Source organism: Phalacrocorax carbo, chromosome 28 (genome assembly GCF_963921805.1).
Source record: "Phalacrocorax carbo chromosome 28, bPhaCar2.1, whole genome shotgun sequence".
Taxonomy (NCBI): domain Eukaryota; kingdom Metazoa; phylum Chordata; class Aves; order Suliformes; family Phalacrocoracidae; genus Phalacrocorax; species Phalacrocorax carbo.
This window is the reverse complement of record NC_087540.1, coordinates 2776858-2792353: the sequence shown is the minus strand read 5'-3', so window position 1 is coordinate 2792353 and position 15496 is coordinate 2776858. Positions and strand designations below refer to the sequence as shown.

The 15496-nt window shown below is 51.8% G+C and overlaps 1 protein-coding gene and 1 long non-coding RNA gene across 3 annotated transcripts in view; one reads left to right on the top strand and one right to left on the bottom strand.

Annotated features, from left to right (window-relative positions):
* Nucleotides 1–307: 307 nt before the first annotated feature.
* On the bottom strand, nt 308–15113 carry LOC135318201 (uncharacterized). The gene is made up of 4 exons (XR_010376547.1): nt 14986–15113; nt 2434–3603; nt 1451–1508; nt 308–839 (listed from the first exon to the last, which is right to left on the bottom strand). It is a non-coding gene; the product is annotated as an uncharacterized LOC135318201 (long non-coding RNA).
* The window catches only part of VPS45 (vacuolar protein sorting 45 homolog), a 29101-nt gene continuing 19372 nt past the window's right edge, over nt 5768–15496 (top strand). Inside the window, exons 1-10 of one of the 2 annotated variants that reach the window (XM_064475217.1) lie at nt 5768–5940; nt 6059–6193; nt 6394–6454; nt 7636–7715; nt 8235–8303; nt 8617–8754; nt 9140–9250; nt 10582–10716; nt 11069–11182; nt 11880–12047. In XM_064475217.1, the coding sequence (XP_064331287.1) occupies nt 5848–5940; nt 6059–6193; nt 6394–6454; nt 7636–7715; nt 8235–8303; nt 8617–8754; nt 9140–9250; nt 10582–10716; nt 11069–11182; nt 11880–12047 (1104 nt within the window). In that variant the 5' untranslated portion in view covers nt 5768–5847. The remainder of the gene's footprint in view (nt 5941–6058; nt 6194–6393; nt 6455–7635; nt 7716–8234; nt 8304–8616; nt 8755–9139; nt 9251–10581; nt 10717–11068; nt 11183–11879; nt 12048–15496) is intronic. The other variant, XM_064475219.1, reaches the window with a different exon arrangement.

Sequence of the window (15496 nt, the reverse complement as noted above, 5' to 3'; positions counted from 1 at the left end):
GCCACGGGACGCTGAGCTCGAGCCCTGAGGCACGGAACACATCGCGTACCCAGCCAACTTATTTCGGGGCACTGCTGCATCGCGGCAGCATCCCTCCAGATATAACGGCTATGACCAACAGACTCGGTCTAATTCCGTGTGGTCGGTGTTTTCCGAGCGCCGTCAGAGCGTTCAGCCCTGAAGAGGAGGCACGCACTTACCTCTCCTCCGCTCCGCAGGCGCCCTCTGTCTGAGCGCTGCAGGAATTCAAACACAATTAAAATCGGTTTTAAAACGCCGCTGATCTTTTGTGGGTTTCCCCAGAAGTTGCGTGTTGGGGCTCTTTATGTTTAACGGGTTATTTCATCTGAGCTGCTACAAGCTTCTTCAATTCCGGAGCTTTAATTACAACTGGTAATTAAATGATACAGACACGGGGTGTCGATGCTTTTCAATTTTTTTTTTTCCTAAACCAACCCAACCCCAACATTTTACAGCTCAAACCTAAGTACTTTAAATAAAAAAAAAAAAGAGTATGTAGCCACCAGTTTTGTGAAAACACCTCGGAATGCACCCAAAATTTCTGTTAGCTAGCAGGCAAACGAATCCCCTTAGTGTCTATGAAAAGCTTGGCTTTTCACCTAATAATTTTTCGAAGCCATTCAGCTAAAACATGACACATGCTCTCACGCTGTTGTTCCGAGAGGCGTTGGCAAAGCAAACACTCCCCATGGCTCGCCTCCTCTCTTTGGCCTGTTTCCTTGGTGCTCTTCTCTTATCTGCTACATTAAAAACAGAAGCCCAGTCGCGTGAGCATTTAGTCACCTGCAGGCCCTGTCCTTCACGTCCAAGTTACAACCCTGAAGGCAAAATATTTTTATTAGTTTTTTATAAAGTAAACAACACTAGTCCGACTTCTGCTACACGTATGTTTTAATTCTAGATCGCTCGCTGTGGCTACGAGGCAGGTAGGAAGTGATTCGCTATTGTTTGTAACTGAACGGATACAGAACAGTTTTACATACAAAGAGGAACGTTCCTCAGCACTATTTTCAGCTGTTCTTTCAGCGGTTAAAAATAACACACCTGGGGCGCCGACGTGCTGCAACTCTTCATGCTGAACAGGAGACGCAGTTCATTTTATAAGCAATCGTAAAAAGCGGGGTATTTTTTACCAGGCCCGCCTCACAGGCCCCCCTCGCAGGGGTTTCTCTAACACAGCCAGAGCAGGTAAAGCCCCAGCTTATAACTGGTTTACCTTTGCTCCGTTTTGGGTATTTTTTAACCGTTTCTGACGCTTGCCTGGTCCCTACGCACACGTGGCACAACCTGCAGTCATGTTAACAAATAACGTCTCCAGGGCTTCCTTCCTGTGGCTATTTTTCACGCCACAGCAGCACACAGCAAAGCTGTTTTAGGGGGCTTTAAAACGCTCTGCTCAGAATTTCCTTTAAAATACTGACATATTTACCCAGAAATCGGTGCCGTTTAAGTATGTGGATATCTCGCCAGAAAGCTTCTCGGTCTCCCTGTGAAAACAAAGCAAAATGCAAATAGACGTGCTACTTGTCAGAATGATTCCCAAGTACAAAGCCGATAAAGACATCAATTTGTCACAGAACTTTAGCCACCAGAAATTGGAAAGCTTTATTAATCGAGGGTGAAATCCGCTCTGCCCTTCTAAACCACAAAGCCACATCAGTTTAGCGCAGCTGTATATCACCGTGACCCAAGGTAAGATCATTCTCATCCTTACTTTTCGTACTCTCCTTTCCTTAACGCCCAATTTGGGAAGAAAAAGGAACATTATTTTTGCTACCCAAACTAGAAGAAGCAGCGCTGTTTACCAAAGCCACAGTAAAACCCACTACTATTTTCCAACCAGAGGGGTTAGAAAGCTGGGTACTAACCACTGAGCAGGGGCCCAAGACAGCCAGCCTTTCCACACAGCCTTCTCTGCAAACTGCCACCGACTTGAACGGGGGCTTCGATACTTCTCCAGATAAGAGTGTTTACTGGGTAGGAATTTAAGTAATCTAAACTACACGTTGAACCCACCGAGCTTGTTTTATTAGCAGTTAGTTTTGTAAGTCTACACGATTAATTTTCCCCCATTACCTGCCTTCCATGTTTTTGCATTAAAGGATTTTGAATACCAATGTTTTCTCTTCGATTCAGTTTCTACTTTATGGAAAGTTAATGATAAAGAAATTCCTGTTGGGAAGGGCTTAGGTGGATAAAACCTTTCCGTTTACATGGCAGTCTTGAGTTCTGAGGAAGAGAAAACAGAACGAAAAGGGCAGGGAGCACAGACACAGAAGCACTAACAGCGAAGCCTCTGTGTACGGGGGAAGGCAAAGGCGTTGGGCTGACGTGCGTGACTTCCCTCGGCACCCGTGGAAGGGTGTCACACAACAAACCGTGTCCGCGTTTAAATCGAAATGTAAGACGTACCACATTTCTGTCCTCAAAGCACCGATTTCCTGGGCCTGGGATAGCAAAACCCATCGTGTTTTGAACATTAGGAGCAGTATCAACTTCTCACATCCTAACGCCAGCTTTCTTCAGGGCTGAGTAAGCGTCTTGGGTTTTAAAGTATCAATCCCTTCGCCTTCTAGTCCTTGCGTGGCAGGCTGTTCTGAACTACCGTGCGAAATCGATGCCAAACCAATGTAACCTCATGAAGTTAATAAACGTTCTGCTTGCACCGAGTGTGTCGTAGTTCGGCTATCGCAATGCTTACGGCTCTCCGGATGCAAGCGAGAATACAAAAATATCGGATCATTTCAGGATTAAGGATGGTTTGTTCTTTAAATGACGATAGAAGCCGAGACGTACTGGCTACCTGACGGCAGAAGGGACAGCAGCTGAGAGACGTTTGCTTATACATGATGTATATATTGCGGAGGGTCAGTATCACGCTCACTAAGTCGCACCGGCAAGCAAACCACAAGCAAATCCAAACGCCTCGAGTTAGTCTGCGTGCTCAGCCTAAAGGGAAGCATTTTAAGGCTGTTGCCTCCTGTATTATTTCGGAGACACAGCTGCATTTTCCTTCCATTCAGGCCAAGGAATAGTGAAAAGACGCTCAGGCACCTGCTTTTCTTGATACCAGGCGTAAGGATTGCTCTCTCCTTCCTCTCGAATGTCTTGGTGTTATTTGCAAACATGAGACAACTTTGCCAAAACAAAGCCTTGTCTCAGCCTTAAGGCGGTATTGCTTTAACGCCCATCTTTATAGCAAGTGTGCGCATTTAAAAGCCAAACCTGCTCAATTCGCTTCATCGGGATATTTCTTAGCACTTGACTCTTTGTGTACAGAAGCTGGGATTTCTAAATCTCGCCTCATTTACTCGCTAGACAGACTGCGGCTCGTAAGGAGAGAAAACCTTGGTTATATCCAGCTCACTGTAGCCAGGGAGAGTACGACACTTCTGAAGAGCTCTGCTGCACTGCGCCAGGAACAAACTTCACGTCTCGGCTCCGCACACACACTGCCATAGTCCACGTGTCGGCAACGTAGGTGAATGTCTCCAAGAACGCTTCCAGAAATGTTACTTACACACTGGCTGCTGCCTAAAGAGGAGATTTCATGGACAAGCCTTCCTCTGATCTTTATTTTTCCTATAAAATACAAAAATTATAAGCTATATCCCTATTTCCGTATTGTGTTTAAATGTATATTAAATGTAAATCAAGCAGAACAAAAGATGAACTATAAGCATGGAAGAGTTCCTTTGTGTCAGCTTTTATGAAAAGGCACTCACAAGATTTGCAAATAGCTTTCATTTTTCATCAACACCTGCTCACCATTTTCTGTATAAAACATGCACGTTAGATGATTACATTTTTATGAACATAATAGCCCTTTTCCAAAATTGTCACACTCGGGAATAACAACAGCAGCAGACTCAATAGCTCCTGAGGGCTGGCAGGATGGATATCAGCCCCGGTCACGCGAGTTAAGCCGTGAAGGGCAACCGCTGCGCTCCCCGTCCCCGAGGCGAGATGCGGAGGGGCAGCAGCAATGTGGGCAGACCCCTCCTCGCCTCCGTCTGCCCCCCAAAACCCCGGTGCCGCTGCGGGTCTTTTTAAGATGTAAATTATTACAAATACGGGTTGCTTTGGGAAGCCTGGCTGGCTGGCGTTGGGCACGGACTTCAGAAACCTGCCCAGCTGAACAAACGCACAGCCTGGCAGGGGTGCTGCGTGTCCCGCCCGCAGCTGGCCCCGGGGGGACGCGCTGGGGTTTGTCCTCAGCACAAGCTCACGCCTCGATGTGCCGGGCACCGTCCCCAGCTTTGCCTCACCCAGGCCTAGGCCTTCCCAGAACTGGGTCCCAGCTCGCTTGGTGGGTTATACTGGTGATAAAGTACTGGTGAGAAAGAATTGCACTGATTGCTTTATTACAGGCAACACTGGAATGACATTTTAACATACTGGTTTTACCTTACCTTTTTAAATTTTATTTTAACTTACCATTTTTGCTGGAAAACAAGCCTGACAGCAAGGGTGCTGAAGGGAGGTGAAGGGGCATTGCGGGAGGTGGGCTGGCAGCGGGGAGAGGTGGGTTTATAGAATCATAGAATCATTAAGTTTGGAAAAGACCTCTCAGATCATCAAGTCCAACCCCCACCCCAACACCCCCAGGCCTCCTAAACCATAACTCAAAGTGCCACGTCTGCACGTTTTTTGAACACCCTCAGGGACGGTGACTCCCCCACCTCCCTGGGCAGCCTGTGCCAGGGCCTGACCGCTCTGGCAGGGAATGAGGCATTTTCCCTCACACCCAACCTAAACCTGCCCTGGCGCAGCCTGAGGCCGTTCCCTCTCGTCCTGTCCCTGGTGCCTTGGGAGCAGAGACCAGCCCCCCCCTCACTCCAGCCCCTCTCAGGCAGCTGCAGAGAGCGAGAAGGGCTCCCCTCAGCCCCCCCTTCTCCAGGCTAAACCCCCCCAGCCCCCCCAGCCGCCCCCCAGCACACTTGTGCTCCAGACCCTGCCCCAGCCCCGCTGCCCTTCTCTGGACACGCTCCAGCCCCTCCAGGCCCTTCTTGTCCCGAGGGGCCCAAACCTGAGCCCAGCACTCGAGGTGGGGCCTCCCCAGGGCCGAGCACAGGGGCCCCATCCCTGCCCGGCCCCTGCTGGCCACACCAGTGCTGACACAAGCCCGGGGGCTGGTGGCCTCCTTGGCCACCCGGGCACTGCTGGCTCATGCCCAGCCGGCTGTCAGCCAGCACCCCCAGGGCCTTCTCCGCCGGGCACTTCCCAGCCCCTCTGCCCCGGGCCTGGGGCGCTGCCTGGGGTTGGGGTGACCCAGGGGCAGGACCCGGCCCTGGGCCTTGTTAAACCTCACACAGCTGGCCTCGGCCCATCGCTCCAGCCTGCCCAGGTCCCTCTGCAGAGCCTTCCTGCCCTCCAGCAGATCGACACCCCCACCCAGCTTGGTGTCACCTGCCAACTGAGGGTGCCCTCGATCCCCTCGCCCAGATCATTGGTACTGGGATTAACCAAGACTGGCCCAACACTGAGCCCTGGGGAGCCCCGCTGTGACCGGCCGCCCGCTGGGTTTAGCTCCGTTTGGTGCCCGGCGGCGGAGGGGGGAGGCGGGTTTCGGCTCCAGCTGCTCCCCCCGTGCCGGGAGGCGCCGGGGAGGGCGCGGGGTCCCGCCGCTGGGCGCCGGGGGCTGGCGGGGGCGGGCCCGGGCGCCTGGGCGGGGCAGGCAGCGCCGCGCCGCGGGGCGTGCTGGGAGTTGTAGTCCGGCGCCGCGCTCTGCCCGGCCCGCCCTGCGGCTGGCGGACTACAACTCCCAGGCGGGCGGCGGAGCGGAGCCGGGCCGAGCCGGGCCGAGCCGAGCCGGGCCGGGCCGAGATGAACGCGGTGCTCGCCGTCAAGCAGTACGTGTCCAAGATGATCGAGGACAGCGGGCCGGGCATGAAGGTGCTCCTCATGGACCGGGAGACGGTGAGCGGCGGGGCCGAGCCCGGGCGGCGGGGTCCGGAGCGGCGGGGCCGAGGCCCCAGGCCCGAGGCTCCAGGCCCGAGGCCCGGGTTGATGGGCGCTGCCGCCTCCCCACCCGCAGACCGGCATCGTGAGCATGGTGTACACGCAGTCCGAGATCCTGCAGAAGGAGGTGTACCTCTTCGAGCGCCTCGATTCCGCCAACAGGGAGGCCATGAAGCACCTGAAGGCCATCTGCTTCCTCCGGCCCACCAAGGTAGCGCACCCCTGCTCGCCGGGGCGCCCCTCGCCGCGGGGCTCGCCCTGCCCTTGGGCTGGGGCGGCGGGACGGTGGTGCCTCTGCCCCAGGCCAGGGTGAGGGGCGCGACGGGGCGGCGAGGGGGCACGGGTCTCGCCAAACCCTCCTTATTCCACGATTTTAAAAATCTGTTTCTTCCCGGTGCTGTTTTCGTCCAGGAGAACGTGGAGCTCCTCATTCAGGAGCTGCGGAGGCCAAAGTACAGCATCTATTTTATTTGTAAGTATGTCCCGTTCCGTCCAGTAAGTCAGACTTGCCCGTCAGAGACCGATCTGACGCTCGGTACAAAATACAGGTGTGCGGCGCTGTGACTGCTCCCGCTGACCTCTTTACTGAAATGCTGAGAATGTGCAAATTGGAGTTTTTAGGCTGTTTGCGTCCCCAAACCCTATTAGCAAAAGGTACGTACATACCGGATAAAGTGATTAAACTGAAGCAACTCATAAGACATCTTTACAAAGCAACACCATAAATCTGCACGTCTCGGATACGGCTTATCCTTGAAAATTTCTGGGATTTTAAAGTTTCTTGTTGCTTCATAAACCTCAGAGAAGGTTAATTCTGGGGGTAAAGTGCCTTTATTCTAAGGAAAGCTGAGATGCATGGAATAAGAGACTGGCCCAAATCTTGACAGTAAATAATTCAGAGGCAGGATTAGGATAGACTTTGCATCCCAGCGCTGGACTAACCAGCTACATGGCATCTTCTAGTGCACGGCGTATCGGGCGGGTGTCATGCCACAGAATATTCTGTGGTTTTGGAAATTAAGCGGAATAACTACAGCTGGTTTTGTGTTGAAGCACAGGTGTCGCTTGGTGAGATTGTGGGACGTGAGCTGAAGCGGCCTCTAGATGTCATTGCCGCTCTGCAGGAGCGCGGAGCCGGGCTCCGGGCTGCCGGAGGGGACCTGCTAGCGCAGCAGTGCCAGGGAGCTCCGGGAGAGATGGGCCAGTCGTTGTGGTCAGCCATTTAATATCACTTGTCTTTTATGCATATAAATCTACTGACTACAACCGGGCTGTTCGTGGTGTGGCTTAACTGGGCAGATGTTAGGCCAGGGGGAGGGTGGGAGAGAGCCAGTACTGCCTTTCCGGCGCCGCCGCGTCCCACGGGGAGTTTAATCCGTCGTTGAGCGTTACGTGCTGACCCAGTGCTGCAGCCACCTACTGGATGTTGGCACCAGAGGCAGAAAGCTGGACAGGGAATTAGCTCGGAGTGTCCCTGTGAGGTAGCTTCTAGATTTTAAGGCCCGCATGATAATTGCAGGCGTAAGGTCAAGGGATCTCTGGTGCAATCTGCTCCTGCTCCAGGGGAGAATCCGGTCATACTGTTCCGTGGTGTTCTTGTGTTACGTGTCCCTCGCAGGGCCTGACTGTTCTTTCGCTCTTGTTTTCTTTCAGATTTCAGTAACGTGATCAGTAAGAGCGATGTCAAGTCACTGGCTGAGGCTGACGAACAGGAGGTTGTGGCAGAAGTTCAGGTGAATTTTGAATATTTTAGATAGATCTCCTGATACAAAAAGCACCTGCAAAACAAAGGTACAAGCTAACAAACCCAGGTGTGGCAAGGAGCGGACGCTGCCAGTCTTGAGCAGCATGCAGCAGCTCCGTGCAAGAGTCTGGGATGGAAGAAAAGATGAACGTACACGTAGGATTAATAAGTAAAAGATATTAAAGCTCCTGTGTCCCCTGTTCCTGCCTGCCCTCCGGTTGTCAGAGCCGCTGCTGGTGTGTTCCACAAGGCTGCTGCATGTCTGTGGTGCTGCCGAAAGAGCTAAGGACCCCCAAAATCCACCCGACGAATTGGCAGTGGAGTTGTCAGCAGAAGCGTAGGGATTTGCGAGGTTGGGCGCGGAGGAAGGAGAAATGATCAGAGTCGATGCGTCCGCGCATTGCTTAGGATTTTAGCGTTAACGTGGCTGATGCTGGAACGCGTACTCTCGTAGGCTGAATAAGGGTTGGCAAGACACGTAACTGTATTGGCTTTCACTTGTTGGCAGGAGTTCTACGGCGATTACATCGCAGTGAATCCACACGTTTTTTCTCTCAACCTCTTGGGCTGCTGCCAGGTATGGAAAAAGCTAATGCTCCTCCAGGGCCTTGTTTTATGGGTAGTAGAGACACCAGTAGCCACAACAAGCTGGGTGCGGTGGTGGGCTGCCCAGCAGGCAGATGGCTGTCGAGGGTCTGTGAGGGGGCAGCTGAGCCTTACAGGGACCTGTCAAGGAGAGGAACGCGGGGGAATGCGGACTGTAGCCTCTGCTCTGCCTCCTCCTTCAGGCAAACTGTGGCTTGCTGTAGGACTTCAAGACTCGGAAACAAGACTTTACGTGAGGAGTGTGGGGTCGGTGCATTCATACTAGACGCAGCCTTTCCTTCTAGGGTCGCAGCTGGGATCCGGCTCAGCTGTCCAGGACAACTCAAGGGCTGACTGCTCTGCTTTTGTCTCTGAAGAAGTGCCCCATGATTCGGTACCAGCTCTCTTCTGAGTCGGCGAAGAGGCTTGCTGAATGCGTGAAGGTATGTCGAGAACCTACAGCCACGCAAAATACGTTTGGCGATGTGCTTCAGTTTTGTTTAATTGTTCTACATATCGATGCGTTTGAGAGAAATACCCTTTTTCAGGTGATTCTTGTATCATTTACTTTGTTGCGCGGCTTTGGGCAGGTCACGTCCTTCTCTCCAACCAACGAGCAGGTGGAGACCCCAATTTCCTGCGAGTGTCCTAAATCGCAGGTTACCCAGCGCCCTTTGACAGCAGGTATTATTTCCTCGTTAGCAGCGTAGAGTAAGATAGCAGCGCGGCTAATTGTTCACCAGCTCTGTCCACCCGTATCCAAACTAGGAGGAAACATTTTCTGGGTACACACAAGACCAGGTGGCTTTTCCTTCCTTTTCTCGACAGCAAGTAATCACTAAAGAGTATGAGCTGTTTGACTTTCGGCGCACTGAGGTTCCTCCTTTACTTCTCATTCTGGACCGGTCCGACGATGCCATCACTCCGCTTCTGAACCAGGTGAATCACCTCGCGTGGTTGTGCAAGGGCTGAGATAGGAATGCGAGTTGTGGAGGCGCAGAGAGCCCTGTGGCGGTAGCAGCGAGTCGGAGTTCACACCCTGGCAGGGCATGGTTTATATCTGAAAGGTAAAAAGTATCGCTCCCCGCCCCCGTTCTTTCTGAAATCTCTCTTTTACCTCGTGGCCTGATTTTTCGGACTGTTGAGGACAGATTGTGTGCGCTGGCTTCAGGGGCAGGTGCAGCCAGCACCCTGGAAAACCGGGCCGCTTGCGTTTCTGTAAGACACGCTTTACATGCCGAGTCCTCGTGTCTTGGCAGCGCCCTTCCCAAAGGTGGCTTGTACAGGCTGTTCGGCAGCGCAGGTACACGGTTGTTGAGTGACCTTGCACTGGTGTCCTTCTCCCCCGTGTATTGATGGGCGGTAGCATTTACTGCGTAGCTGTTGTGGTTTTCTTCGCTGCGCTGCAGATTCTGGCATCAAACCTCCTTCCGTTTCTGTGGGGTACGCTGAGACGCAGGTCAGCCTGGTGATGGGGCGGCGGCTGGAGCTGCAGCCGGGCTACCTCAGCGGCACCACGCTGGTGGTGTAGGAGCTAGTGTGATACTTGTTTTATTGGGGCGATCTGACAGCCAGAAACCCAGCTTACACGTGGTTTGTAGAGGTCAGGACTCGCTGGGCACAGGGCACCGTAAGCATTACCTGCTACGCAGAGGTTTTCTGTCCAGAAGAGAGATTCAAATGACTGTAAATGGAGCGTCAGGCATGTCGCGCTCCGATCAGCTTTCAGTTTGCTCTCGAGATTAATGCTAGTCTTCCCAGGATAAATACAGAACTCTGATGTGCAGAAACCCAGGCTCCTGCTGCTGCCTAAGAAGCAAAGGAGCACGTAGGAAACTGTACAGTTTGTAACAGTGGAATCTCTGCAGCCAAAAACACCCCTCCCTTCACAGCAGAGGAGGGGGAGATCGTGGTGCCAAGCAGAACAGTTTGAACAGGAATATTAATCCCAATTGCTCTTCTTTTAGAGAGTCGAGTCTTTCGAACGTACCTACGGTAAGCACCTGGAGCGGGGTGGGTGTCCTTTGCGTTCGCACCAGCGCTCTCCCCACAGGATGCCCGTCTGCTTCTGACGGAAGTAATATTTATTTATTATTATCGCAACGTTCTGGCAAAAGATTGAGAAATGCACGCTTTGAATCCGCTCCGTGTTACTAGAGGAACATAAATTGGCTTTGTCTGAGTCCAGCCTGAAATCCGTTTCTTTTCCAATGCTGTTCGTTGTCTTACCGGGGTCATAATTCGCCTTTCTCTTTCGCTGTCCTTGCTAGTGGACGTACCAGGCTATGGTTCATGAGTTGCTGGGGATTAACAACAACCGCATCGACCTCTCTCGGGTACCGGGGATAAGCAAGGATCTCCGCGAGGTGGTCCTGTCTGCCGAGAACGACGAGTTCTACGCCAACGTAGGTATCTCGCTGGGGAGCTCCAGGAGCAGCTGAATTTGGGGACCAGGTTCCATTCTTGGTTTTGCCAGGTGGAAGGAAATTTCCGATGACTTTGAGCAGCGGGGCGGTGACGTCCTGCATAGCCTCTGCAAGTGGTGAAAATCGATGTGTAACGCAAGCAGAATCTGACATGAAATAACGCGTCCGTTTTATAGTTTGATGTCAAACGCGGACCAATGGCAGAGCTGCTTGCTCAAGCTCGGGTCTCAGGGAGACGCCGTGCAGTGGCGCGGAGTGCCTCTTTGTTCCAGTGGCATCGCGACTTGTGTTAGAACAGCTTTCTCTGAGATCCCTGTCCTCTTCCGTGCAGAACATGTACCTGAACTTTGCGGAGATTGGCAGTAACATCAAGAATCTTATGGAGGATTTCCAGCGGAGGAAACCTAAGGAGCAGCAGAAGCTGGAATCTATAGCAGATATGAAGGTACAGACAATCTACACGTAACTGACCGGCCTTTGTAAGCCCTGCCCGCTGCAGGATAGCGCGGATCGCTACCGTCTGTGCGCTGGCAGCCCTCGCTATGGGCGCCAGCGGGTCAGGTCTGTGGGGCGGGCTAGTTTTGCGGAGCAGGAGCCTCCTTTCTGCGCTGCGTTCGTGACAGCGGTTGTTCACTGAAGGCCATTCCGCACCACTGCAGTGCGCTCTACAAGCTTGCTTGTTCTGACCGCCCTCCAAGCTGCTGCTTAGGGCTTGCTGGAATCCCGGAGCCCTGCACTGAATGGCTGAGCTCTGGTTTAAGTACTTAGCTTACCCCGATGTGGCTGTGTGGACTCTATATCCGAGCTGGGTCACTTGGCAACAGCTCAGAGCACAGGCTGTTAATTCGGTCGCTGCTCAAGGCTTAAAGAATCCTGGCGACGTCTTCGGAGATACTTTCTGTATCCTTTTATTTTAAGGGTAAATAAAAAGTACATCCTTTCCAAAATTCTCCTTGTAATTGGAGACATCCTGCGGGCTCCTGGGAGTGAGGTGCCCGATCATCCATACGCCCGCGCTGATCTTGCTTGTATCGATGCAAGCTGGTTTATACAGCGTACGGCTGGTTCGCGCACATCCGCCGTCTCTTGCTGTCTCTTGCTTTTCTTTTGAAGAACCGGTTGCTCTGGTTTACCCGTTGCAGGCATTTGTGGAGAATTACCCGCAGTTCAAGAAGATGTCAGGCACGGTATCGAAGCACGTGACGGTGGTGGGAGAGCTCTCTCGACTGGTTGGTGAGCGGAACCTGCTGGAGGTGTCCGAAGTGGAGCAGGAGCTGGCCTGCCAGAATGACCATTCCAGTGCTCTGCAGGTACCTCGGGCTCAAAGCCTAACCGCAATCCTTTGCATCGAGGTGGTTTGATCCTGTAACCCCCCTGTTGATGGAAGTTTGATACTGGAAGTCAGTGGGAGTTGTGCATGCAGATATCCTGCAGGGCTGGGACACTGCGTGTTAGAATGACTCTTCTCCTCCCCGTTCAGTTCAGATGGGGATGAATCATAGTTAATAACTGGCTTGAGAAACATCTTTGGAAATTCTGTCTTTACATTTCACAATGCAGCATTCCTTCATTACATGCAGTCAGTTGGCTTCTGGCAAGCCGCCTGCGCGGGCACCAGTGAAAAAAAAACCTGGAGCCCGAGCAGAAGCTTGTTGTATTTGTTGGGGAGGAGAAGAAATGGAATCCATGAAATTGTCTAAACAAGACTATTCATTGAGGTGCTGGCTGGTTTTAATAAAAAACAGTAGAAAGCCTCTTAGATAGGAGATTTCTTTGGCAAAGAGGGCTGAAAAAGGCAAACAGAGGCTCCTGTTATAGCTAAGTATAGACCGAAGTGTTGACCCCGTGCTGGCTTGCTGGATTCCGTGACCTGACCTGGTATCTGACAGTATGTCAATAGTGATGGATTGTGGCTGCTGACTGTTCAGAGGAAATAGCAGCATTGTCGAGTGGGACTGCATCATGGCAGAGTTCAACTGGCGACTCAGTATTCAAAAACAATTCCTTGATTTTTTTATGGCTAAGGTGGAAGTTATACCACACAATGGGCTCCTTTACACAATACTGGAGGAGCGGTTTGACCAGAAAATAAAGATAGGTCTGAAATACATGTCTTCTTCGCCTCGGTTGTTCTGTGCTCCAAGTGGGTGGCGAGGGGATAATATTAGATTCTTCAAGTACTGTAATCTGTTACCAGATCCTGAGCTGATGTGAATCAGTCCAGGCCCGCTGAAGTCATCGCAGCTATAGAGGCTGGTGAGCATATAGATACGGTTCGATAGCTTATGCTGGGTGGAATTTAGATGACTAAGTATTGAGGTGGGAATGTAGCCATAAAATGCATTTGCTGAAAACAGCCTCTGAGGCTCTCTCGCTATGTCATCGTTTCTAGATCAAGCTTTTGCAGTTTAAAAGTCAAATATTTGAGTTCTAATCCACCAGCGCACCGTGTCTGTGCTGTGGTCGTTATTTCTGATACTAACACAGCATGGAGCCTGAGGGTTGAAACTTGGGGGCTTGGCGTTGGAGACCCTTTTGGAAAACGTTGGTCTGCTTTTCTGTCTTTTATGAAGTTATCTCAGATTCGTTGAAGAAAGGGATGATGTGATGATGCGTTACCAGCTCTGCGGTTAAGGGGGTATGTGGCAGTGCTGGGAACTGGACAGAGACGCGGCAGCTCAGCCCCCACCGAGTGCCACGGTGTCGGAGCAGGGTGGGAACTGGAGTTCACCTTGGGGCTAATTCAGGTCTTAGTCTGCACTAGCTAGGTACTTCTGCAGGTTTTAAAGCAGGAAAGCTGCCTGCAGTTTGCTTACAGCCACACGCCTAAAGGGCTCTGGTGTATTTCTAACAACTGAGACCAACTGGAAAGCATGTAGCAGCTAGGAAATAAACGCAAAACTACGGAACCAGCATCTTTCTACATGAGAGATCAGTATCTCTCTAGCTGCACTGCCCTGGGCTGTTCCCTGTTGCAGGCTCCTAATGGCAGTGAAGGGCCAAGGGCACGGAAACAATGAAGAATGAGCCAGTGCCCAAAATAAAGGCAGAATTGTTCTCCCACTGATGTAACTTCAGCAATTGTTAATTCCTCTGGTGGCCTAGGGCCCCTGAGTACAGTACATTTTGGTTATTCTTCCCGGTCTCTTATTAATCCTGACATAGTACATGAGCCTTGGGAGATGAATGGGAGGTTTTGAATCCCATCTCCTTAGATGGACAATAGCTTTTCTGTTTTACACGCTTCCCGCTTATATAGGCATTGCCACTGCGCTGCCAGCACAGGATCAAAAATCTCCAGGCAAGCGTCCCCGAGGGACTCTGCCCCTACCCTCACAGGTGAATTCCTGACCTTACCGAGGTCGGTGGTAAAAATCCTGTTGATCCTCCTCAAAGCCAGGATTTTATCCTGTGATTTTGTAACTAGTCAGTGTCAGTCAAATTACAGCAAATACAGCTGAATCGCCGGGGTAGGTAACAACAGCTCCACGACATGGTTTCACAGCTGCTCGCCGAAGGTTTCTGTGTTGCCTACCTGCACTGGGAGGGTGGGAGAATCTTGCAAAGATATGCTGGGATTTTTGGAGCGGTTTGAAGGTCATCTACGCTTACAGAGTGGAAAAATCCTAACTGGTTCCATCCCTCTCTTGGAACTGCCGTTTCTGCAACTGTAAAACTGGCAGCTCCTCCGCTTCCGTGCATTTGAGCTAATACAGGCTGCTCGTTTTGCTTTAATGTTCAGCGCAGGGAGACTTTCAGACTTTGCTCTGTCCTAAAGCATCTGTCCAGCCCTAACCAGATGTCTCCAAACACATCTGGCAGTTGATGCCTGTTCTTTGAGATCCATCTCAGAGCTCAGAGTTAAGCAGCTTATTACTCCCACTGCTCACCTAAGCTACCAGCTCGGCTCTGGTGTTTGTTCTGCTGACTCCATTATCTGGGCTCTGTGGCTCGACACAGTGACTGAGGGGTTGCAGAGAGGAAATAAGTGCCTTTGGTTGTAATGAGGAGCAGCAGCACTTACGCGGCCGATTGTCAACTCACACGAGCAGTTATACCCTGCCTGCGGTCCCTGAAGGGTACCTGGCGCGCGGCGGGTTCTGAACCTGCCTGGAAAGGGTCTGTACTTCAACGGGCCGCCTCTTCGGGGCACGCACCCGTTAGAGTTACAATGGCATCATGTTCTCTTCGGCAGAAAAAGTAACGATCTGCATATTAGAGGTAATACCTCTAGATTTCTGTACTCACCTCCAGTGCTGTAATCTTTCTTTTCATGCTTTAATTCCTCTCTTCCTTTGCTTCCAAACGCTTGGTGCTTGCTCCTCCACTTTTCCCATCCGAAGGTCAGCTGAGACCTGGATGCTTCTGCCCCACGCCTTCTGAAAGAAAACGGAATTTGTGTCATTGCCCTCGCTCTTTTTTCTGGACAGCCGATATTACGGTGGAACCTGCGGGCCACTTCTGGCTCCGCTCAGGTCGGAAAGGGAAGGGCAGAGGTGAAAGGTTTCTGGCAGCGCCTGCTGATGGCCCCCGTCAGGGGAGGCGTGCGGTAACGCGAGCTCACCCCGCGGCGTGTTATGGAGAGTTAAGGATGGACAGCAGAATTGGGTTATGAATTCCCAGCTTCATGAAAAGCCCCAAAAGCGACATGCACTCCATTGTACTCTCATAAATCCAACCGCAGAGCACATAAGAAGCTGGGCTCTGTTGCTTATGACACAATTTAATTCTCTTGCATTCCTCCTGCATGCAATTTTGT